The sequence below is a fragment of the Oryctolagus cuniculus genome, chromosome 11 (genome assembly GCF_964237555.1).
Source record: "Oryctolagus cuniculus chromosome 11, mOryCun1.1, whole genome shotgun sequence".
Classification (NCBI taxonomy): Eukaryota; Metazoa; Chordata; class Mammalia; order Lagomorpha; family Leporidae; genus Oryctolagus; species Oryctolagus cuniculus.
Genome location: NC_091442.1, coordinates 13,521,592 through 13,546,396, shown reverse-complemented (window position 1 = coordinate 13,546,396; position 24,805 = coordinate 13,521,592). Strand labels below are relative to the sequence as shown.

Here is a 24,805-nt window from a genome sequence, read left to right as displayed (position 1 = left end):
TCCCCTGTGGCTCCAGGGCGAGAGGGCTGCAAGTTACGATTGGTTGGTGCTCCTGTCAGTCCGACGCTGGGCGTGGCCCTCTTTCTCGGGCGTTTGGAGAAAATGAGTGCCAGTCTGGGAACTCTGTGTGTGATTGGCTGTGACATGAGTGGGCGGAGCCTTTGGCCTGGATAATAAGGACCGAGTGTCATCTTTTTTTTTCTTCCTCTCTGTCAGAAAGCTAAGACGCCCCCAGCCTCATAACCTTGTCAGACCTAGAATTCCTCCTGAGCTCCATAGTCGGCCACCCAATTGTGGCTGCCCCTTAAGGCGTCCTGGGCCCACGCCAGGCTGGGAACCCTCATGGTGTGACCTCTGACCCCTGGTGAGGTGTTGGGCCCGGGTTGGGGCCAGGCCGTGGCGTGGGCTGCGTGGGCGGCCATGGAGCTGGGCAGCTGCTTCAAGACCTACGAGGACTTCAAGGAGTGCTTCAGCGCCTACAAAAAGGAGAACAGGTGCTCCTTCATCCTCAGGGACTGCGTCTCCGTCCGCTTCCACAACCTCAACCACGGCACCTCCATCCGCGAGGACGTCCTGTAAGGGCGGGGCAGGGCGGGGCGGGAGGGCGGCCGGCGGGCCGAGGGCGGCCCTGGGCCCTGCGCCGCGGCCGGGGCCGCCCCTGGTGCGGGCGCGCGGAGCACCTGCTGCACGCCTCGCCTCGCGAACCCTCCGCAGGCATCGCTCGCTTGACCACCGGATCGCTTCCACGCCTCCGTTCACGAATTCTCGGAATTCGTAACTGACATGTCGCCCCTCCCCCTCCCCCCTTTTTATTTATTATTTATTTATTTTTGAGCACCTGCAGCACCCCAGGCACACAGAGTGCGACTTTCACGGAGGGGTGCAAACGCCTCTCCTCCATCATTCTCCCCTTGCCGGAGCAGGGACGTGGTCATTGGTTGGGTTGTCCATTCATTCATCCGCTCCCCTGTGCACGGGTCTCCTGGCATTAACAGTCGTTTTCAAGCACTTCCCATGTCCCCGGCTTTATGTCTGCTTCAACCTGCCCTCCGTTTCCAGAGTTATAGGTAAATGCTATTTTTTCCCCGTGGACAGATGAGAGTAGGCTTAGAGGCTCAGATGGGTGAAAAAACTCAGATGCCTTCGGGGCTCGAGTGTAAGGAAGTGTGACTTGTGATTTCACAGTTGGAATAAGGAGTAACACACTCACCAGTCTTTGTGGTAAGGACCACAGGAGTGTGAACAGGAAAGCAGGCTTCCTGTCCCAGCTCCAGCGGATGGTGCCGTGGGAAAGTGGTCTCGTGCCAGAAACCAGACTTCATGTGAGCGTGTCCAGCTTTTAAAGGTGGAAAATCCATTTTTTAAAAAGATTTATTTATTTATTTGAAAGAGTTACACACAGAGAGAGAGAGAGGTCTTCCATCCATTGGTTCACTCTCCAGCTGGCTGCAGTGCCCAGAGCTGCCCCGATCAGGAGCCAGGAGCTGCTTCCATGTCTCCCATGTGGGTGCAGGGGCCCAAGGACTTGGGCCGTCTTGCACTGCTTTCCCAGGCCACAGCAGAGAGCTGGATCAGAAGTGGAGCAGCCGGGTCATGAACCGGTGCCTGTGTGGGATATTGGCACTGCAGGCGGCGGCTTTACCGCTACACCACAGTGCCGGCCCCTATATAGCATTTTCATCTTTAACACACATCCTGTAGGCCAACTCTGAGGGTCAAAGTGTATCTGAGTTTGACATCTAGATTGAGATGTTTGGCTCATAACTAGAAAGCCAACCTACATTCTTCCCAGACTGCCCTCAGAGAGCTTAAGGTGGGACAGACTTGGACTCAGATAAGCTAACTGGTATAGTCAGCTCCCTGACATCCATGATTCAACCAACCACAGATCAAAAGTGTGTGTTTAAAAATTTTGTCTGCACTGAAAATGCGCAGGCTTTTTAAAAGCACTCCCTAAAGGAATACAGTATGATAACCATAGCGTGTATATCTGGTTGGGTATTACAAGTAACCTAGAGATGATTTGAAGTATGCGGAACCACAGTCCCATTTTATATAAAGGGCTTGATCATTAGCAGGTTTTGGCCTGGGGGTGGGGGGAGGGGTAGCCTGTAGCCGATCCCCTGAGGGTACCAAGGCCACTATATTGTATGTGATGGTAAATGCCTGGGAGGTAGGGGAGGCTTCCCACTGGAATGCATGCTTTCTCTGGGCTGTGAATACATGTGAAAGGCTGGAGAAGATTTGTGATCAATTACTGGGCAGCACCGAGTAGTTTGATCAAAAGAAGCTGTGTAGAAGGCCTTTGGGAGCAAAGACTCAGCTGTCAAACAGGGTGGGGTGCTGTGCTTGGCGGGAGATGAAGCCAGATGCAGTCTATCTGAAGGGCCTTTGGGTGCCGTTTCGAGGTACTCGGACTTCACACTGCGTGGGTATCCCCTTGCTAAGCAGCGAGAGGAATACGAAACACTCACAGCTGCCCTTAATCCTCTTAGGTGTGTAGCACAGGGCTTGGCGCAAAGCAGGCATGGAATAATTGTTGAATGGAAGAGTGGTCGGTGCTAAACATGATCTGGGGAAATGGTGCTGCAGGAACTCGGGAAAGAGGACAACCACTACGGGCTGGAGGAGAGAGAGGGAGGCTTGAGACGGACGCCCGAGATGCGCAGGCGCAGGAGGCACAGTCGTTGTCTAGCTGCTCGGCTTTTTTTTTTTTTTTCCCCAAGATTTATTTATTTATTTGTAAGTCAGAGTTACACAGAGAGATCTTCCTTCTGTTTTCCACTCCCCACCTGGCTGCAACAGCCAGAGCTGCACCAATCTGAAGCCAGGAGCTTCTTCCAGGTCTCCCATATGGGTGCAGGGGCCCAAGGACTTGGGCCATCTTCTACTGCCTTCCCAGACCACAGCAGAGAGCTGGATCGGAAGTGGAGCAGCCAGGACTAGAACCAGTGCCCATATGGGATACTGGCGCTGCAACCAGGGCTTTAACCCACTGCGCCACAGCACCGGCCCCATGATTGTTATTTTGTAGATGGAAGGCAGAGCCAGAAGTCAATGTTAAGAGACCAGCAGTTTCTACTTCTCTGCTTTATGTACTTTGACGGTTCAGATCCCCAGAGTTGTCCATGCTTAAGAAAAAGGGAGGAGGAGAGGAGAGATACAGGGACTGGGATGGACAGTCCCTGCAGGAACAGGGACTGAGACAGGGCCCTGCAGAGGCAGGCAGTGCCAGGCAGTGCCGAGAACCTGGGACAAGAAGCACCTGCCCCTCGAAACCACCTGGGAGGTGGTCAACAGTGTGAAATGGGAGGGGTGAAAGGCAGGGAGCAAATCAGAGCAGAGAGTAAGAGAAGGCTTCAAAAAGCTGTAAGAAAGCGTTTACATGTCAGAACTCGGTCAGGGGGGCTGGCGCTGTGGTGCAGTGGGTTAACACCCTGGCCTGAAGCGCCGGCATCCCATATGGGTGCCAGTTCGAGTCCCGGCTGCTCCTCTTCCAATCCAGCTCTCTGCTATGGCCTGGGAAAGCAGTGCAAGATGGCCCAAGTCCTTGGGCCCCTGCACCCGTGTGGGAGACTTGGAGGAAGCTCCTGGCTCCTGGCTTCGGATCAGCTCAGCTCTGGCCGTTGCAGCCATCTGGGGAGTGAACCATCAGATGGAAGACCTCTCCTCACTCTGTGTAACTCTTTTGAATAAATAAATCTTAAAAAAAAAAGAAGAAGAAGAAGAAGAAGAAGAACTGAGGCCAGGTCAGGTCAGCCTGTGTAGTGCCGGGCTTGTTAACTTCTGTATTTAGCCACCAGACTGTAGTAGCTCTCTACCAGCACTTGTTCACTCACAAATATTCCTTCAACAAACTGTAGTAAAAGGCCAAGTGTTTGTTATTGGCCAGGCATTGAGCTCAGATACAAAGATGAGTAAATTAGGGACAAGAGTGGACTGTGTTAGCTTAGAGGTGGTGAGTTCATGAGCAGCCCTGGCCTTCAACGGAGACAAGTTGACCTGCTGGCCAGGATGTTGGAAAGGGGATTCTGGGATTGCTAATTGCACAGTGGCTGTCTGCAAAGCTTACTGTGTTAGGCTTCTCGAGTGACAGGTGAGGTTTGGGGAGGAATGCTGCTTTGGAGGGGACGGGTAGAAGGGAGAGCTCTTTCTAGGAGGTGGTTTTTTGTTTTTGAATGGTAGAGAGACAGCTCCCAACTGCTGATTCACTACACAAATGCTTGCAGTGGTTGGGGCCTGAAGCCAGGAGCCGGAGCTGGGAATTCAGTTCAGGCCTCCCATGGGAGTGGCAGGAACCCAAGTACTTGAGCCGTTACTGCTGCCTCCTGGGGTGTGCATAGCCGGAAGCTGGAGTCGGGCTGGAAGTGATGGTCTAACCTGGTGCTCTGATGGAACCAGTGTCTCAGTGGCTCAGCCAAACACCTGCCCCTTTGGGAGATAATTTAACACAGGTTTCCACAGCCAAATATTCATACCACTAGGTGGTCAAGTGAGGTGACTTTAATAGTAATTTATCTGGCCGGCGCCACGGCTCACTAGGCTAATCCTCCGCCTTGTGGCACCGGCACACCGGGTTCTAGTCCTGGTCGGGGTGCCAGATTCTGTCCCAGTTGCCCCTCTTCCAGGCCAGCTCTCTGCTGTGGCCAGGGAGTGCAGTGGAGGATGGCCCAAGTGCTTGGGCCCTGCACCCCATGGGAGACCAGGATGAGTACCTGGCTCCTGCCATCGGATCAGTGCGGTGTGCTGGCTGTAGCGCGCCGGCCACGGCGGCCATTGGAGGGTGAACCAACGGCAAAAGAAAGACCTTTCTTTGTCTCTCACACTGTCCACTCTGCCTGTCAAAAAAAAAAAAATAGTAATTTATCTAACATATAGACATAAAGTTCCTTGTTAAAGCAAAGCAAGTAAGTTAAATTTTTTTCTTTTTTTTTTTTTTTTTTTTTTTTTTTTGACAGGCAGAGTGGACAGTGAGAGAGAGAGACAGAGAGAAAGGTCTTCCTTTGCCGTTGGTTCACCCTCCAATGGCCGCCGCAGCCGGCGATGGAAGGAGCCAGGAGCCAGGTGCTTCTCCTGGTCTCCCATGGGGTGCAGGGCCCAAGCACTTGGGCCATCCTCCACTGCACTCCCTGGCCACAGCAGAGAGCTGGCCTGGAAGAGGGGCAACCGGGACAGAATCCGGCGCCCCAACCGGGACTAGAACCCGGTGTGCTGGCGCCGCTAGGCGGAGGATTAGCCTAGTGAGCCGCAGCGCCGGCCCAAGTGAGTTAAATTTAAAAAAAGAAATAAGAGTGCCAGTGTTATATGGAAGGCATGGGAGACGTCACGGTAGCTTGCAGTTCTCTGAGGTTCAGGAAGAGCTCTTGAGTTGGACACAGCCTTTGTCCTCAACCTTCGCAAGACTCTCAGCCTCTGATAGTTCATCCTTTCTGGAACATCATGATGGCAGTTGAAGAAGAAGGTGGGTGTTGCACCTGAAACAGTGCTCAGTAGATATTTGTCGAGGTCATAAGTACAGAATGAGGAAGGGGACCTCAAAGTCTATGGAGAGGCTGGCACTGTGGCTACAAGGTTAAGCCACCACCTGCGATGCTGGCATCCCATATGGGCGCTGGTTCGAGTCCTGAGTACTCCACTTCTGATCCAGCTCCCTGCTAATACACCTGGGAAAGTAGAAGATGACCCAGCTGTGTGGGCCCCTGCACCCACCTGGGAGACCTAAAGGATGTTCCTGGATCCTGGCTTTGGCCTGGCCCAGCCCTGGCTGTGGCAGCCATCTGGGAAGTAAACCAGCAAATAGACAATCTCTCTCTGTCTCTCTCTGCCTTTCTAATTAATTAATTAATTTAAAAACAGAGACCAAAAAGTCCTATGCAGAGCAATTACAGCAGTTTATAAAGCATACGGGAGGAAGTGTTTTGACCTTTTTCATAATTGACTGTTATACATTAACATTCTTTTTACATCAAGCCAAGCTGTTTATACTGTTCTGTTTGATTTCACATGCTGAGTTGTGTGACAAAGACGTGATGCTTAGGTTGTGTTCCGTTTGTAATTAGAGCTAGCATTTCAGGGAAATCGAGCTATGTGCCTGTTGAGGGGCTGGCCTTGGAGAAGTGTGATAACGGAAGAATTAAACAAACTCAAACTCAGTTTCTCATCCTCACATTCTCACGACACATTTCTAATACCAGACGTGTGGCAGTTTTTCCTCTGCTCACCAAGCAAGCAATGCCGTGGCAGGGAACACCCGACAAATGTCCTCTAAATCAATTTAATTCTGACACTTTCTACCTGGAGGTAGCATCAGCTCCTCCAGGCTGAGGGCTCAGTCCCACGAGGCTGCATCCCTTCAGATGCCAGTCACAAGTCCAGGCTTCCGGGATTTCTGACTGGCCATAAATTGGGGCTCCCATGACCCCTTTCTTGAGTTCAGTTAATCTATTGTAATGGAGTCAGCATCGTGGTGCGGTGGATTAAACTGCCACTTACAACAGCAGTTCAAGTCCTGGCTGTTTCGTTTCCAGTCCAGCTCCCTGCCAGTGTGCCTGGGAAGGCAGCAGAGAATGGCTCAAGTACTTAGGCCCCCTCCACCCACACGGGAGATCCAGAGAGAGTTCTGGGCTCCTGGCTTTGGCCTGGCCCAGCCCCAGCCATTGGAGCCATTTGAGAATGAACCGATGGATGGTTTACTTCTCCCTTTCTGTCACTCTTCTTTCAAATTTATTTATTTCAAATTTCAAATTTATTTATTTATTTAGTTGAAAGGCAGAGTTACGCAGAGGCAGAGAGGTCTTCCATTCGCAAGTTCACTCCCCAGATGGCCACAATTGCTGGAGCTGAGCTGATCAGGAGCCAGGAGCTTCCTCTGGGTTTTCCACGCGGGTGCAGGAGCCCAAAGACTTGGGCCAACTTCACTGCTTTCCCAGGCCATAGCAGAGAGCTCGATCAGAAGTAGAGCAGCCAGGACTGGAAACAGTGCCCATATGGGATGCTGGCACTGCAGGCGGCAGCTTTACCTGCTATGCCACAGCGCCAGCCCCAGAATCTATTATTTTATGTTCGGTTTCTCTCCTTTTTTTTTTTTTTTTTTTTTTTTTTTTGCCTCTTTGTTTTGACTTGTGGGTGACTGATATTCAAACAGTGCACAAAGTATTCTGGTGTCTCGCTCCATTGCTGTCCAGTTTGATAGCCACCGTCTTTTAACACCTTGCTGGAATGCATTCCCGGTAACTCTGCAGGCATTTTGCAGGCATTGTCCTTACCACACCCTTTAAATTAGACCCTTGTTATCAGAGTTTTCATTATCCATGTGTCTGTGGTCACAAGGCCGTTTAGGAAAACAAAGGTCATGACATAAAAATCTTGCTAAGAAATCAGCTGCTTAGAAAATTAGTCACCACTCGACCATTCCTTCCTGCTTATCCTTACCATCCCTATCAACATCTGCAGTATCTGGCTGATGAACAGAAGTGACAAACATCAGGATAGTGTAGCGCAGATAATATTGTACACACTGAAACGGCGCATCCCCCAATATGCAAGTCCCAGTCCTGCAGGACAGGATGACATAAAGAATCTTCAGCTTTATACCAGTTAGCAAGTGGAGAAGGGATCTCAGGAAGGCTGACTGAAGAACAAACTGGAAAAGCACAGGATTTGCCTAGCAAATAATTAAATTATGCCCTTGGGAAGCTTGATAAAGCCCAGGAATATTTTGGCATAATTAACTTTTGTATGTGTAAAAGTGAGACAGGAAATGAAGTATTCATAGTGTTTGAAGAAACTGTGTAGGGGAGCAAGGGGAAATGAATTGATGCTTTTAATCAGAACCTAAGAATTGGCATATCCAGGCAGCATTTTATAGTACAGTGTGGTCAAGCCGCCACTCGGGACGCTCCCATCCCATATCTGAGTGCCTAGATTCAAGTTCCACTCCACTTCAGATCCAGCTTTCTGCTAATGTACACACTGGGAAGCAGTAGGTAAAGGTTCAAGTGCTTGGGTTCCTGCTACCCACATGGGAGACTCAGATGGAGTTCCTGGCTCCTGGCTTCTGCCTGGCCCAGCCCCAGCTGTTGGGGGGCTTTTGGGGAGTGAACCAATGGATGGAAGGCCTTTCTCTCTCTCCCCACCACACACACTGTGTGTGTGGGTGTCACTCTGCCTTTCAAATAAATAAATATTCTTTAAAGAATTGGCATGTATTGCCATTATAACCCAATTTTGTGAAATATATTAACTTCATACTTTCAGTCCCAATTTTTTTCTTAATTTATTTATTTGACAGAGTTAGACAGTGAGAGAAAGAGACAAAGAGAAAGGTCTTCCTTCCGTTGGCTCACCCCCCAAAAATGGCCGCCATGGCCGGAGCTACACCGCTGATCTGAAGCCAGGAGCCAGGTACCTCCTCCTGGTCTTCGACGCGGGTACAGGCGCCCAAGCACTTGGGCCATCCTCCACTGCCCTTCCGGGCCACAGCAGAGAGCTGGACTGGAAGAGGAGCAACCAGGACTAGAACCCGACGCCCACATGGGATACCGGCGCCGCAGGCAGAGGATTAATCAAGTGAGCCACGGTGCCAGCCTCTTCAGTCCCAATTTTAAAAGTAAAATTCTACTCAAATATTTTTTCCACTGGTCTCTCTGAAATGTTTCTGGGGATGTTTGTGGGTTAAGCCTCTGCTGTGATACCCACATTAGCGTGCCTGGCAGCTCCACTTCAAATCCAGCTTTCGGCTCATGGGTGCCCTGGGAGCAGCAGATGACTGCCCAAGTACATGGGTCCCTGCCACCCACGTGAGAGACCCAGATAGCGCTCCCGGCATTTGGGGAGTGAACCAGCAGGTAGGATAGCTTTCTCTGTTTCTGCTCTCTGTCACTCCATCTCTCAAATAAAAAAGGTAAAAATGAAGCAAGTCTAGGATGGGCCTCCCAAGGTGATATTTTCAGTGGCCCAGGCTATACGCATCTTTCCACACTACCAATATCAGGTTTCAGCTTTGCCCTGGAGGAGGCTCCCAGGAGGCACAAATGCAGGACCCGCATTTAGAAGATTCCTGCAGATTTCCTGTTTTTTTCCTTCTCTAGAATTGGGCCGGTACCCATGCCCATTTCTAATGAGATTACCTTGATTGGCCTAGACTAACCCCGAAGCACGTAGCTCTGTGGGAGAGAAATGGCAACCTGAATAAAATCGGAAGAAAGGAACTAAAGGATGCTGGGTGGGCAGCCAGCAGCTTCTGTCACAGCCTTTTAAATGATTTCATTTTAAATAGTACTGATCATTCTTTTTTTTTTTTTTTTTTTTGACAGATAAAGTTATAGACAGAGAGACAGAGAGAAAGGTCTTCCTTCCGTTGGTTCACTCCCCTAATGGCCGCTACGGCTGGCACTGCGCGGATCCCAAGCCAAGAGCCAGGTGATTCTTCCTGGTCTCCCATGCGGGTGCAGGGGCTCAAGCACTTGGGCCATCCTCCACTGCCCTCCTGGGCCACAGCAGAGAGCTGGACTGGAAGAGAAGCAACCGGGACCAGAACCCGGTGCCCATATGAGATGCTGGCGCCGCAGGCAGAGGATTAACCAAGTGAGCCATGGCGCTGGCCCAGTACTCATCATTCTTAGATCAAGTACTGATTTTTTCCAAGACGCCCCACGGATACCAAACCTTGTGGATGGTCAAGACCTTTTTATACAGTGGCCTAGTACTTGCTTGCATATAACCTGAGTACCTCCTTCCACACACTAAGTCACATGAGATTATTTTAAATGCTTAGTAAGTACTAAGTAAGCATTTTAAATACTTAGTAAGTTCATGAGAAATAATATTATGACAAAATTAGGCATGAATTTCAGTTTTCTGCACAAAAGATGTATCCTTTAATTCCTTTTTTCCATGAGCCTTTTAAAGTACCCTCATACAATGTAAATGCTGTATTATTATACTATATTATTTAAGGACTAGTGACAAGAAAAAAGTCTATATATGTTCAGTACAGATGCAGTCTTTTTCCACATATTTCCATCTTCAGTTGGTTGAATCCACAGATTTGGGAACCCCCAGATATAGAGGACCAGCTGTGTGCATAGACCAGTACTCTGCCTGTGATTTCCATATTTATGAATAAGGACTTGGGAGTCACATAGCTAATAAGTGGAATTTAAACTCACATCTTCTGACCCTGGAGGTCTTGTTCCTACTTCATGTTGTATTGTCTAAAATGACTTTATCCATTCATCACCTTTAAAAATCTATTCAGTATTCAAGGTGCAATTTGCAATCAAGGACACAAATCTACGTGAAAGAAGTAAAAAGCCTTAGTTAATCTGTGCTAATCCCTATAGTTGCAGTGTACGTCTGTTTAACTGTTCGCTTCATTTACTGGCCCTCTATGTAATAATCTCTCTCCTTACCAGACTTTGAAAAGAGAGACTACCTAGTTTGTCTCTGTAGACCTTGCAATTCCTGGAGTGTTTCATACATAGTAGAACTTAGTACATGTTTGAAAGTCAATAAAAGATTTAGCCAAAGTTACTAAGAGTAATAGTGCTAGGACTAGAAGCCAAGTCTTCTAAACTCTCTCCCAGTGATTTTTCTGGTCTACTACCTGTGGATAGGAAGAACTTTCCATGCCCACATCATCCACTGAACATTTACTCAGTGTATGTATATAAACCACTAGTATGTGCTGGGCACTGGGGCACCATGGGCTCTCTGCCCTCTGAAGCAAACACCTGCACAGTAGATGGGAAGAGAGCGGAACTGGCTGACTTCCCCCAGGCCCCGATCGTGTGCTGTTATATAAGCACTAACAGAGATTCAGAGAAACGTGAGACGTGTTCTTGTCCTGAAACAAGTCTCTGCTTTTACCAAAAACACAGAAATAAGTACAAATGAAAATAACTAATGCTCAACAGATTTTTACAAAAGATTTATGTATTTCACTGCAAATTATAGGTTAATAAGAAAGATTAAAATAATCAGAAAAGAGAAACTTCAAGCTAGCACATAGAAAGTTTGAAATTCATGACCCCAGCAAGCACAGTTGTTTAGAGATGTTTCAGAAAGTCATGGACCCGAACTGATGTGCTGAGGGTCAGTCTGAACAGGTAAAAATAGCAGCCCAGAGAAAGGAAATAATTTGAAGACAGCCAGGCAACAGAACAGTTAGCTAGTTGACTACAGGCAAGCAAATTTAGTCTAAATCCCAGATTTTCATCTGTGCGAACCTCCTTAAGCCTGTTTGCCATCTCCAAAATGTAAATAATAGAACTTTTCCCGGTACAAAATGGTGTGTATTAGGGGCTTACTATACCCTGGCATATAATGAATCCTCAGTACATGTAGCAGTGGTAGGGAAGAATTAGAAGGACTTGTTGATAACAGTGGTCATAGGTGAGAAGGGGAACTTGAAAAGGATGCCCACACTGCCACCCTGGAAGGTGGACATTAACGGAGCCTGGGGTTGACGGTCACCAGGATCTTTCTGGGAGGAGTTCCACAGACATTGACTAAGTGCCCGTAAAGTCAGCTTCGGTTGATGAGCTGGAGTTGGTCTAAGATGAGCCAGCGGGATGGTGGTGCTCAGCCAAAGGGCTTGAGGGAGGCTTCCTAGAGAAGACAATGGTGGCGCGTAGTTCTGAAAGATGGCTAAGCTCTGAGATGAAGAAAGCTGGGAAGGGCATTCTGGACAAAAGACAGACATCAGCGAAGGCCCAGAGCGAGACGCAGCTTGGTAAACACAGGAAGCTGTCGGTAGTTTGTCTTTCTGTGATGTGAAAAACAAGGTAGTGGAGGGCAGAAGACAAGGCAGAGGCCCCACAGCGGCTGCCCCGCACTGGCCTTGCCACACCCACTGGCCGGCTCCAGCGCTCCCTGATCCACAGCTAGCGGTGGTGCTGCCTGACACGGTGCACACTGCAGGTGCAGACATTCTCAGACCCAGGCCCCTCCGCCCTGTTGTTATGGGACTGACATCCTGTTTTCCTTAACTCGCCCCACAGGATGGGCAAACAGGACCAGCTGGACGGGCGTGTTTGGAGGAGTGTGGGTGGGACTCCCAGGCTGTGCCAGGTCATGCCAGGGACTGAGATTTTTTTTCCACCCCCTACTCTTTGGGATGAGATACTCCCTGGGGATACGAGGGTGTGACCCATCCCACCCGCTGGTGGTGCCTGAATCATTCACCTGGTGCGTCATCGATAAGTATCTGATGAAGGAATTGCTTGTGTTAGGTGCTTGGAATAAAATAAGGCCTAACTTAGTCTTGCCACTGGAAGACATCCCAATCCAATTGGGCAAGCACTGCATAAACATTCAAGAGAATGTCCCAAGGTATAGGAGTTGTAACAGAAGGAGTAGCTACATTTTATTTAGCATGAATAGAAGGCTGAACCAATATTTTGCCTGTGGTTCGTTTAATCCTCGTAACAACCCTAGTGTGAGGTCATCTCATTTTATGACCAGGAAACTGCACACCGAGAGGTAAAGTGAGTTGCCCAAAGAAACAGCTTCTGAATGGCAGAGGGGGTGCAAATCCAGACAGCCTTCCTCCAGGGTCTTTGTTCTGCTGGTAGGTGTACTGTTACCCAGAAAGTCTGCCGAGCCTTTTAGATAAATGCTATGAAGCAGTTACTGTGGGTTGGGGACACCCATAAAGGCTTCCCAGAGAATGTAGAACCCTAACTTGGGCCTCAGAGCATGGATTAAATAGGGATAGCTGGGGCAGGCGCCATGGCATAGTGGCTAAAGCCACCACCCACAGTGCCAGCATCCCATGTGGGCGCCGGTTCGAGTCCCAGCTGTTCTACTTCTGATCCAGCTCTCTGCTATGGCCTGGGAAAGCAGTGGAAGATGGCCCAGGTCCTTGGGCTCCGGAGGAGGCTCCTGGCTCCTGGCTTTGGATCGGCCCAGCTCTGGCTGTTGCCGCCAATTGGGGAATGAACCAGTGGATGGAAGACTTCTCTCTCTCTGCCTCTCCTTCTCTCTCTGTGTAACTCTGACTTTCAAATACATAAATCTTTTTTAAAAAATGAGGATAGCTGAGTAGAAAGGTTGACTACGCAATTTATTACCACTGTCCTTTGAATCAATACTTTCAGCCTAGAATAGACAATGCTAAAAGGACCCCAAAGAGAACCCAATGCTTATCAAACTTTCTTTCTTTCTTTTTTTTTTAGGATTGTTTTATTTATTTGATTGCTTCTCAGCCTTTGGCTAAGATCAAGTCTAGGATTTATTTATTTATTTGAAAGGCAGAGTTACAGAGAGAGAAAGGCAGAGAGAGAGATTTTTCCATCCTCTGGTTCACTCCCCAAATTGCCACAATCTGAGTCTTCCACATGAGTGGCAGGGGCCCAAGTACTCAGGCCATCTTCCACAGCTTTTCCAGGTGCATTAGCAGGAAGTTAGATGGGAAACAGAGTAGCTGTGACTCAAACCAGTGCTCATATGGGATGCTAGCGTTGCAGGTAGTGGTCCAACCCTGTGTACCACAATGTCAGTTCCTGGTTATCAGACTTTCTTAGGATGCTATTTGTTTTTCATTAGAAAAAAGGTAAGCAAAGAACCCTTTTTTGAGAGCAAGCCCAGACACACTGTAACCCCAGAAGGCCTTGAAGAGTTCACTTGATAACCACTGATCTCCTCCTGCATCCTTAGAACATCTTTTTTTTTTTTTTTTTTTTAGATTTATTTATATGTTTAAAAGGCAGAGTTAGAGAGAGAGGATGCGCTGGCTTCCATCTGCTGGTTCACTCCTCAAATGGCTGCAACAGGGGGACCTGGGCCAATCCAATGCCAGGAGCCAGGAGATTCTTACAGTTCTCCCACTTGCCCCCACAAGTACTTGGGCCATCTTCCACTGCTTTCCCAGTCGCGTTAGCAGGGAGCTGGATGGAAAGTGGAAGCAGCCAAGACTTGAACCAGCATCCAAATGGAATGCTGACACCACAGGTGGTGGCTTAACCTGTTGCACCACAGAGCTGGCACCAGAACTTCACTTTTTATCACCAGTATCTGAGGGAGGAGAAAGAAGTAGCATCCTAAGGATAGGGATAAGGGGGACACTTCAACCAGGGAGTAACCAGCCAGGCACTCTGCAGCCGCCACTTGTCTATTTTCCCTTGTATCCTGCTGCATCAGGTTGAGTTGGTGATAGCTATATATAGCAACAGAGGAAAAGGAGAGTTGGCATTAGAGCTACCATAGAGGAACCTGAAGGGAGTTGACATTGGTGAGGTCTTAAAGAGCTGAATGTTTTGGGACTGTAGAGTTCGTGTGAATCTTTCTTTTTACATTCTATGCTACGTGGTGGTCTCCAGGAAATCTCTCAGCCAATATGAATCCCTGTAGTGCCTTATCTTATAAGAGAGAGGGGGTGGTCAGCACCTTTCTTACTATTCCCTCTACCTTCCCTAGATATATGCAGGTGAAATTTGTCTGTATTCGGACCCAATCAAACAGGAAGAGAACACGGAAGGCGGACACGTGCCCGGCCTACTTGCTCCTGCGGTACAACGAGAGTCTAGATAGACTGTTTATCAGTGAATTGAACACCCATCACATCCATGTTGACTCCAAAGCCGCTGGTCATGGAGCAGATAGCACAAGCAAGCCGCAGAAGACGATATGCATGCAGAAACTCCAACCCGTGCAGCCTGCAGCCGAGGCAGACCCTGCCACGGCAGAGAAGTTGCCAGTCGAACCATCATTTTGCCTGGAAAAGGTGCAAGTGCCCTCAAAAGCAGAGCAGGAGGGCATCACTCCTTCTGACCTGGCCAAGATAGCAAAAGTGATGAAGAACTTTCTTAAGGTAGATGAGGGTTCCATGGCCTCCTTCAGCGTGGGCAACAACCAGGACCTCGACCGGCTCAGCTTCCAGAGCAGCAAGATGAGCGACCTGTTCACCCGCTTCCCCGAGAATCTCCTGCTGCACCGAGTGGAGAACACCCGGGGCCACATCCTCTACGCCTTCCTGGTGGAGAACAAGGAGCGCGAGGGCCGGGTGGTGCACTTCGCCATGCTCAAGGCGGAGACGGCCACCTCTGTGGCCAAGATGCTGAGCATCTTCACGGAGTTCAACGCTGACTGGCCCAAGGTCAAGGTGGTCTTTGTGGACCCCTCGTTCCCTTACCGGGCCGTCCTCCAGGAGATCTTCCCTGCTGCCCGCATCCTCCTCTCCATCTACCACACAACCCGCCTCTTGGAGAAGAAGTTGCAGCGCAGCCCGGCAAATCCGTCCTTCAAAAGGCTCATGAAGGAAGCCCTGCGGGAGGCTGTGTTTGTCACGTCCGACGCCAGCCTGAAAAATCTCTGTCAGATGTCCCAAGCCCTCCTAGATGAGGATCTCTTTAGCTTTCTGCAGGCCCACTGGTTCTCTTGTGAGCTGCTGTGGTACATGCATGTACGGAAGGGCCTGCACGCGTGCAGCACCTACATGGACAGCCTGGACATCGTCACCAGCAAGGTGTCCAGCCTCTTCCGGGAGCAGCAGTCCCTGCTGGACTGCATCCTTCGCTTTGTGGATTACATAGACTTCTTTAACACCAAAGGCTTGAAGAACCTGCCCACGGCTCCTCCCAAGTTAAAGAGACCGCGGCCTGCCAGCATGCCGCCCAGGTCCAAGAAGGCCTTCAGAGTCTGTGGAGGGGGCCTCGACAGGCTCCCCGGGGAGGAGGCGGAGGCGGAGCCGCAGCAGGCGCAGGCGCAGCCCTCCCAGGGCGGCATGCTGGACACTCTGCACCAGAGCGGCTCTGAGCTGGCCTACAGGCTGTGTCACAACGAGTGGGAGGTGGTGCAGAACTCCACCCACCTGGTGGGCGTGGCCGGCTCCTCGGTGGACGTGCAGCTGCTCGAGGACTCTCACCAGGTCAGCAAAGACGGCTGTAGCTGCAGTTGTTCCTTTCAGCAGTGGTACCACCTGCCATGCCGGCACATCTTGGCGCTCCTGCACACCAGCCAGCAGCCAGTGGGCGAAGCCATGGTGTGCCGCCGGTGGCAGAAGAAATACCAGCACCTTCTTGGGCCCAACGGGGAGCTCCAGGACCGTGGAGGGCTCCCGAGCACAGGCCAGCCCGAGAGGCAGGGGCGGAACAGCACGATTCAGGACCTAAGCAGGGAGCTAGCGAACCTGCTGATGCAGACTGAGGGCCCAGAGCTCGAGGAGCGCTACTCTACCCTGCGCAAGATTGCCGACATCTGGGCAGACCCCTGCCAGCCGCCCGAGTCCACGCAGCCGCAGCCGCCGGGGGACTTCCGGGACGTGGGGTGCCTCCCCTTCCTCTGGGGAAAGCTGGAGGAGGGGGAGGGGCTCCCTCCTGCTGAAGCCGTGATCCACGATTGAAGCACTTGCATGGCGTGTTGGACCACAGACTCCTCTCCTCAGAGACATGAGGCTTCAAAGAGGGCGACCGTGCTGGGGAGCAGCATTTGACCAGTGTCTCCCGGCTGCGGCAGCAGGGAGGAGCGCCCCACCGTGTGATAGTCCTTCGGCTGTGTCCCCCTGCAGCCCTCCCTTTGGCATTCCGTGGGCACCTCATTCATTGTTCAAGGCCAAAGTTTTCTCTGTGTTGAAAGGTCACCGCTCGTCCCCCTCAACCGCTGCCATCAGATCTCAGCTGCCCCCTAGGGATGAACCCCGCCCCAGGACAGGGCAAGACAGATGGGCCTGGAGAAGGGGCTTGTCTGCCGGACAGAGGGAAAGAGGGTGGTCCTTGACTGTTGCTGCTGTTTATGAAGAATCTGTTATTTGTATCTATTTTTATTCATATTAAATAAAGTTTTACTACTAAAATCAAAGGAGCAGGGAAAATGCGTTCTGCTTGATTGATAGGGAAGGAAGGGGGTTTGCACAGCAGTGGGACTCCTGGCTTGATGGCCGTGGAGTGGGCACGACAGAGTGGATTTATTAATTTTAAAGGACTTTCAGTGTTATCAGTCTAATGGAGTTGTGGAGCCAAATAGAACCTGAAGCTTCCAGTGCAAACCTCAGCAGTCGCTTGCCCTCTTCTCCAGGCAGCAGGAGGAGGCCAGAGAGACCGGGAGGGGAGAAACCTGAATCCGACTCGACTGCAACTGGCAGGGGCTGTAGGCAAGTGGCTCACGTGTAAAAATCGGCACACTGGCCTGTTCTCACCCCACATTTTCCCTCCAGATTTGTATAAAATCTGGAACATTTTTGACACAGTGATATTTACTTATTTATTTATTTATTTATTTATTTATTTATTTATTTATTTTGACAGGCAGAGTGGATAGTGAGAGAGAGACAGAGAGAAAGGTCTTCCTTTTTGCCGTTGGTTCACCCTCCAATGGCTGCCACGGCTGTCGCGCTGCAATTCGAAGGCAGGAGCCAGGTGCTTCTCCTGGTCTCCCATGGGGTGCAGGGCCCAAGCACTTGGTCCATCCTCCACTGCCTTCCCGGGCCACAGCAGAGAGCTGGCCTGGAAGAGGGGCAACCAGGAAAGAATCCGACACTCCAACCGGGACTAGAACCCGGTGTGCCGGCGCCGCTAGGTGGAGGATTTGCCTATTGAGCCGCGGCGCCGGCCAGGAACAGTGACTTTTGACAAACTGACCTTTGGCGTTGCTAGTTGGTGAGCCTACTTGTTACCTGTTACCCACCCAGCTTTCTCAGACTGCCGTCTTCAGTAGGAGCCGAGGACAAAAAATGGCGGTCAGTTGGCTCTTACCAGTTCACCAGGATCTTAAACAGGCCTGGGTGCCAGGCTGGGCTTGTCCTGTAAAATCCTGGAAGGCGTTGAGCTGGACTAGACCAAGGTCTGGCTCCAGGGGCTGGGCTCCTGAACGCTGAGGCAGCAGCAGAGGCTGAGATCCGGGCCTCAGTGTCTCCAGGAGGTAGACTACACCTGCATGTGCTCCTTTTTCTCACCCCCTGAGACTGGAGTTTGACCCAAAAAAGAAAAATAGGATTTCTATAAAACTTGTTCTTTATTTTTTCTTTGCATTTTCGGCCATCCAGGGAGTTCCATAGTAACGTGCTCATCCCTGAGTCTACCAGAAGGGGGAGCTCCAGAGTTCAGCCACAGAGCTCCGATGCCTCCATTGGTTGCTGCCAGACGAGCCTCTCGTAACCTTGGTAACAGCAGCCGCCTACAAACTGCCAGGTTACGATTGGTCCGTGGCGCCGAGGACCGAGCGCGAGCTCCTCAGACCATTGGCCCGAGTCGCTGCGAAGCTGGCGCCGTGATTGGTGAGCGTAGAGGTCGGTCAGATCGGAGGCAGGGTCAAATAGGGAGAAATGGCGGCGGAGCCAGGCTGGGGGTGAGTGATTCTGGAGGGTGGAAGTGTGAGGCGACTGAACACAGTTGGCTATCACGCAGCTCCCAGAGCGTGGGAGAGCGGGCTCCGGCCCCGCCGGACTCGGAACGGGAGCGTCAGATTCCCAGGTCTCCCGCCGGGTCGGAGGTGAGAGGTCAAAGGCGGCGTTCCCTCCCCGTCCCTGACTTCCACCGGTCCTGCAGGCAGCAGTCAGGATCCCGAGCCAAAGACTCGGCTTCCTGCTACTTACAGAATAACGGCGGACAGTTCTCGTAACCTTCGCGCCTCTATTTCTCATCCGTAAAATGGGGACAGTAGCCCACCTTGGGGCCAGTGTGAGAGGAGACGCTTGACCAGGGAGCTACGCGGGGGCTGGAGAGGCAGTGCCTCGCTGGTAGCGCATTTGGCGGTGGAAGGGATTGAGGCTCAGAGAGGGCGACCGGCTTGCTCAGGGTTACACAGCAAGTGTGGGCCCCTTGCAGCTCTCTTGTACTCCTGCAGAGCGGGACCAAAGCAAAGAACGGATGGCAGGGGGTCACCCGTGAATATAAAGTGCTGTACAAATCCTTGGGGCGGGGCATATGCAGCTCTAGCCTTCACATCCGTGTAAATCCCCTGGAGCCACATCTTCCCGTGGCTGGCATCTTAGCCTCTGGGCTCACATTCAGTGTGGCCCCCCCAGAGACGCCTCCTCGGGCCACCTGAGCTAAAGGAACCACCCCACCCCCCCGTTTTGTTCTCCCTGGCTCAGGTTGGTGGCCATGGGAACCTGCATTATTTCAGACTTGCTTGTTTGTGGACGTGGCCATTGTGTGTCTGCCCCCCGACAGTGCTGACGCACAGTTAAGTGTCCAGTAAACACGGGGTCAGTAGCGAGGAGCCACGTCCCTGCTGTCTCCTTCAGCCTCTGTTCCTCTCCGTAGGCCCGTCTTGGGGAGACAGCCTGGAAGCCACAGTCCAGCCGGGAGCCTCCACTGACTCGGAGCCCGACAGACGCCCGGCCTCCCGGACAGCAGCCGTCCGGAGAGAGCGTGCTGCGCCCGGCGGCCGGTTTCTGCCATCGTCCCCCATGGCCTTCACGGTGCTGAATGGACTCTTGCTTAAGGACCTGAGCCAGCCGGTGCTGCTGCAGCAGGTGGGCAAGACTCCTCAGCTGGACAGCTTCAGCTACCAGAGCCGCTTCATGCACGACGTCTTTGCCCATTTCCCGGAGGTCTTGTTCATCCACCGGACCTACAACCCCCGGGGCAAGGTGCTCTATACCTTCCTCGTGGACGGGCCCCGGGTGCAGCTGGAGGGCCGCCTGGCCCGGGCCGTCTACTTTGCTATCCCCACCCGGGAGGATGCCGAAGGCCTGGCCCAGGTGTTCCAGGTGTTCAAGACATTTAACCCAGCGTGGGAGAGGGTCTGTACCATCCTGGTGGACCCCCACTTCCTCCCGCTGCCCACCCTAGCCATGGAGTTCCCCACAGCCGAGATCCTGCTCTCGGCCTTCCATGTTTGCAAGTTCCTGCAGGGCAAGTTCTACCAGCTGTGCCTGGAGCGGCCCGTGGAGACGCTGCTCCTGACTTCCCTGCAGAGCACCATGTGCGCAGCCACAGCCGGCAACCTGAGGAAGCTCTACGCCCTCCTGAGCACCTGCGTGCCGCCCGCCCGGCTGCCCGAGCTCCACCCTCACTGGCTGCTCAACGATCGCATCTGGCTGGCCCACCGCTGGCGGAGCCGGGCCGAGAGCAGCCGCTACTTCCAGGGCCTCGAGGTCACCACCCGCGTCCTCAGCCAGTTCTTCGGCACCACCGCATCCGAGAAACAAGGCATGGCCTCCTTGTTCCGCTACATGCAGAACTCCGAAAACAAGGCAGGCCTCCCCCTGGGCCTGGGCCCCCAGGACAGCGGTGCCCTCTCGGACGCTAGCGCGCAGAGCCCCAAAGTGGAGCAGCTGGTCGAAGCCCGCATCCAGCACTCCCTCAACACCATCTGCACGGGGCCAGCGGCCCAGCTCTGCCTGGGCGAGCTCGCCGTGGTCCAGAAGTCCATGCACCTCATCGGCTCCGGCTCGGAGAAGATGAACATTCAGATCCTGGAGGACACCCACAGGGTGCAGCCCCAGCCGCCGGCCAGCTGCAGCTGCTACTTCAACCAGGCCTTCCACCTGCCCTGCCGCCACATCCTCGCCGTGCTCAGCGCCCGCCGCCAGGTGCTGCAGCCCGACATGCTGCCGGCTCAGTGGGCAGCCGGCTGCGCCACCAGCCTCGGCGGCATCCTGGGCAGCAAGTGGAGCGAGACCCTGGACAAGCGCCTGGCCGTGACCCTCCTCACCGAGGAGGTGGGGCGGCTCCTGCAGCAGTGCAGCAAGGAGGAGTTCGAGCTGCGGTACAGCACCCTGCGGGAACTGGCCGACAGCTGGATCGGGCCCTACGAGCAGGTGCAGCTCTGACCGCCCTCGGCGCCCAGGGCCGGCCCCGGCACGTGTGCACACTCACAGCGACCCCCCCAACACGCCGCTGGGCTTTTCATGAGCCCTGCTTCCAGAATAAGGAGGACAAGGCTCTTAGGTGTCTATCTCCGTGAGACAGAATCCACAAGTCTTTTCTGCCCAGGGCCCCACAGTAAATATTTGAGACCCTGCTGGCCACAGCCCAAACCAGAGCGCCTCTGTGTTCTTGGTTTGGTTTCCTTAGTTCAAGGATCTTCACAGATCCAGGTGAGCCCAGGTCTGAGATAAGAGAAAAAAAAAAACAGGCCATAAGATTGAGGGCTGGGTTTGCTGGCAGCTGCCGTGGTCATGAGACATCATCTGCCCCATGTCCCCTGAGTGAGGTGGCCAAGAGCCCTCCCATAGAGGAAGAGGCCCCTCAGGGCGGGTGGCTCGGCCGGGCTCCCAGCATTTTTGCCCCTGCCCTACGCTGGGGTCCATAAAGGTGAATGTTGCGTATTGCTCCACTTGTCCAGTGTTTCGTTTTGTAGAAGCCAGGTTAGAGTAATGCCAGGGGAAAGAAAAAAGCCCGGGGGGTGACCCCACACGTGAATCATGGTTCTTTCCCACCCTCATGTTTGATGCCACCTTCTGCCTTTACAGACTCTGGGAACTTTGGCCAGGTCCCCTCGCTAGGCCCCAGTTTGTTTATCTCGGGAAACGGGGTCCCCACGGAGCGGGTAAGATGAAAGAATCAGACACCACTTGACCCGCAGCCCCAGCCAGAGCACCTGGGCTTTCAGGCCTCAGCTCCCATTCTGAGCTCAGCTTTCTACTCACATACACCTTGGGGGGCAGCAGGGAGTGGCCCAAGTACACCCATATTGGAGGCCTGGATTGAGTTCCAGGCTCCTGGCTTCTGCCTGGCCGTTGCTGACTGCTGTGGGCATCTGGGGAATGATGGGAGAGCTCTGTCTCGGTGTGTCTGCCTCACAAGTAAATAAAATATATAATGGGCTGAACACCCAGTGGGTGCACAACTGAGTTCTCATTTTCCTTGTCTTCCATCCCACCGCATGCCTTCAACAGGCGAGGGGATTTAAGGTAGGAGGAAAATTCACCTTGTCTAGGACTTCCTGCAGATCAGACACCTCTCCTTGGTGTTACCAGGAGAAACCTCACGCAGTCCGGGCCCTAGTGAAAGACTGGATTTGTCAGAGTGGTTCAGCCTTTTCCCATCCCTGCCATAGGCCCCCAAGCCCCAGGTGCCCAAAAACCATACGGAGAAGCCACCCTGTGTGTCTGGTGCTATTTCATCCAGCTACAAGCAGAAGCCGGAGGCTGGCTCTTCCCGGCTCTCCCTAGGGGCATCTGGCCAAAGGCTGGGTGGAAACGCATCTGCTCCTGCCACGCCCCTCCACGGCCCCCTCTGGCTCCGGGTGGGCCATCATGAAAGCCTGGGCCGCCCGGATCAGGTCCTCTTCCCGCAGGCCCGGGACGGGCACAGTGGGGATGCCAGCGATCATCATGGCCAGGGTAAGGATGCAGATGTCCGGCTGGGAGCCAGCCTCCTTCCCCCCTGCCTCGGAGGGTATGGGCAGAACCCCTGGTGACAGCCCACACAGCAGTAGGGGCCTCGGCCTGCTGGGGCCACGCAGCTGGGAAGTTCTAGAGCCGCCATCCTCCCAGCCCAAGCTCTCGGGCTGCCTCGAGGGAGGGAATTTGTGGCAGTATCGGGCGTGGCTGTACTCCTTCCTTGCCAGAGTCTCCCAGCCAGTGCCCCCAGGGCAGCCTCTGGCTTCGGAGGAGCCAGCCAGGGCTGGGCCCCAGGCCTGGGCAGCAGGTGTCACCTGCTCGGCCCTCTGGCTCAGTAGGCCTAGTCTGCCAGAGGCCATGACCATCGGCTCTGCAGGACTATAGAGCCGGAGGGATGAGCCGGGCGAAGGAGAAGCGGCCCCACCTGCAGAGAGGAATGAGATGGAGTGTTATTCTTGGCCTCCTTCAGCAGGAAGCCCTGCAGGGAACGCGTGGGGAGCAGAGTTTGGGAGGGCCAAATAAGACCCAGCCCGAGAGGACCCTGCAGGGGTTAGCAACTCAGACTTGCTCACATCCACACCCCCAGCCCCAGCACTGCAGCTGACAGAGGAGTGTTTGTTGAGTGAATGAATGAGTAACTAGTTACTGACTGAGCAGGACCTGGGGAGAATGGCCGGGGTGAGCAGGCAGCCGCCTTCCCCGCTGTGGGCAGCACCCCAGATCCAGAAGCCCCCTGCAGTTCCAGGAGCCCGTTGCTCACCTTGGCCAGGAGGCAGAAGACCTAGCTGAGTTTGTGGAGACATGAAGTAGGACATGACTGCCCCAAAGCCCTTCTTTGTGAGGAAATAGTTCTCTGCCTCCTGTGCCACTTCTCCACCCTTCTAGAATGCCACCTCATAGTCCCTCCCCTTTACACCCGGAACCTGCCTCATGGCATTGAGCTGTGCATTCTAGAACCTGCACATGACAATGACATGAGAGTAAAGCACCCCGGCCCAGAGTCGGGGTGCTCCAGGCTCTTGGCTCTCACGGACTGGGTCAAGTCACGTGGGCGCTTGCAGCCTTGACAGCTCATCTGTAAGGGGTGGGGGGGTGAGTGCCCAGTACTCCGTGAGGAGTTGTGAGGATGAAATGAGCTCATTTCTGTGGTCAGAGACCCAAGAAAGGCAGGGCAGTGCCCTGTGCCCTACAGGAGATGAGAGGACTCTGCGCTCCGCCATCTGCTGTGTGGCCTCTCTGGGTCCGCGTTTCTCTCCTGCAGAACGAAACAGCCGGTCTAGAGCATGCTCTCAGCCCAGGCAGCTTTAAGAAATCCTGATGCGGGTCGGCGCTGTGGCATAGCAGGTTGTCTTCACCAGCAGCGCCGGCATCACACAGGGCACGGGGCCAAGTCCAGGCTGCTCCATTTCCCATCCAGCTCCCTGCTAATGCACCCAGGAAAGAAGCAGAAGACGGCCCAAGTGCTTGGGCCCCTGCGCCCACATAGGAGACCTGGAAGAAGCTTCTGGCTCTTGGCTTCAGATCAGCGCAGCTCTGGCCATTGTAGCCATTTGGGGAATGAACCAGCAAATGGAAGACCTCTCTCTCTCCCTCCCTCTCCGTGTGTGTTGCTCTGCCTTTCAAATAAATAAATGAATACGTATTTTAAAAAGAATGAAATCCAGGGGTGGGTGTTTGGCACAGCAGTCAAGTTGCCACGTGCAACACCTGCATCCCATAACAGAGTGCCTGCTTCAACTCCAGCTCCTCTGATTCCAATCCAGCTTCCTGGGAGCCACCAGGTCATAGTTCAAGCACTTGGGGCCCTGCCACTCACATAAGAACAGAAAGAAAGCAAGAGAGAAAGAGAGAGAGGAAAAAAGCAAGCAAGCGGGGCCAGCATTGTGGCATAATGGGTTAAGCTACTGCCAGCAATGCTGGCATCTCACATGGGTGCCAATTTGAGTCCCGGGTGCAGCACTTCCAATCCAGCTCCCTGATAATGCGTCTGGGGAAGCAGCAGAAGCTGGCCCAAGTGCTTGGGCCCTCCATACATGTGGAAGGCCCCGATGAAGCTCCTGGCTCCTGGCTCCTGGCTCCTGGCTCCTAGCTTCAGCCAGGCCCATCCCAGTTCCAGCTGCTGTGGCCATTTGGGGAGTGAACCAGCAGATGGAAGATCTCTCTCTCTCTCTCTCTCTCTCTCTCTCTCTCTGTCTCTCCCTCTTTCTTCTGTAATCCCACCTTTCAAATAAATAAGTAAATAAATAAATAAATAAAAAGCCAGCCTGATACCCAGCCTCATCCCACACCAATTATATCAGAATCCAGGTATAACTATTAATTTTTTTTTAAGATTTGTTTTTATTTGAGAGTTACAGGGGCCATCCTCTGCTGATTTCCCAGGCACATTAGCAGGGAGCTGGATTGGAAATGGAGCAGCCAGGACTCAACCCAGCGCCCGTATGGGATACCGGCACTGCAGGCTGTGGCTTAACCTGCTGTGCCACAGCGCTGGCCCCAAGGTATGACTATTTTTCAAAATTCTTCAGCTGATGACCGTGTGTGCTGGAATTGAAGCCTCTATTCCCAGCACAC

General features: G+C 52.8%; 3 protein-coding genes and 1 long non-coding RNA gene across 7 annotated transcripts; 2 read left to right on the top strand and 2 right to left on the bottom strand.

Annotated features, from left to right (window-relative positions):
• Positions 1-359: 359 nt before the first annotated feature.
• Positions 360-16,797, top strand: ZSWIM3 (zinc finger SWIM-type containing 3). 2 transcript variants are annotated; one of them, XM_051844988.2, is made up of 2 exons: positions 360-494; positions 14,419-16,797. In XM_051844988.2, the coding sequence occupies exons 1-2, from the start codon at positions 421-423 to the stop codon at positions 16,340-16,342; spliced, it is 1,998 nt and encodes a 665-aa protein (XP_051700948.1). In that variant the 5' UTR covers positions 360-420; the 3' UTR covers positions 16,343-16,797. The 2 variants fall into 2 exon arrangements, with proteins under 2 accessions (XP_051700948.1, XP_002721282.1); XM_002721236.5 differs by having other exon boundaries at positions 421-575.
• Positions 443-21,735, top strand: ZSWIM1 (zinc finger SWIM-type containing 1). Of its 3 annotated transcripts, none has more exons than XM_008274777.4 (2): positions 443-575; positions 19,203-21,735. In XM_008274777.4, the coding sequence occupies exon 2, from the start codon at positions 19,349-19,351 to the stop codon at positions 20,714-20,716; it is 1,368 nt and encodes a 455-aa protein (XP_008272999.1). In that variant the 5' UTR covers positions 443-575; positions 19,203-19,348; the 3' UTR covers positions 20,717-21,735. The 3 variants fall into 3 exon arrangements, with proteins under 3 accessions (XP_008272999.1, XP_069907873.1, XP_008272998.1); XM_070051772.1 differs by lacking the exon at positions 443-575 and adding an exon at positions 18,233-18,282; XM_008274776.3 differs by lacking the exon at positions 443-575 and adding an exon at positions 18,236-18,426.
• Positions 9,287-11,080, bottom strand: LOC138844285 (uncharacterized). The gene is made up of 2 exons (XR_011379854.1): positions 10,142-11,080; positions 9,287-10,076 (listed from the first exon to the last, which is right to left on the bottom strand). It is a non-coding gene; the product is annotated as an uncharacterized lncRNA (long non-coding RNA).
• A 255-nt stretch (positions 21,736-21,990) lies between the features above and the next one.
• Positions 21,991-23,156, bottom strand: SPATA25 (spermatogenesis associated 25). Its single transcript, XM_008274775.4, has 2 exons — positions 22,992-23,156; positions 21,991-22,655 (listed from the first exon to the last, which is right to left on the bottom strand). Exons 1-2 carry the CDS (start codon positions 23,044-23,046, stop codon positions 22,057-22,059), a joined length of 654 nt encoding a protein of 217 aa, XP_008272997.3. The 5' UTR covers positions 23,047-23,156; the 3' UTR covers positions 21,991-22,056.
• Between the last annotated feature and the right edge of the window lie 1,649 nt (positions 23,157-24,805).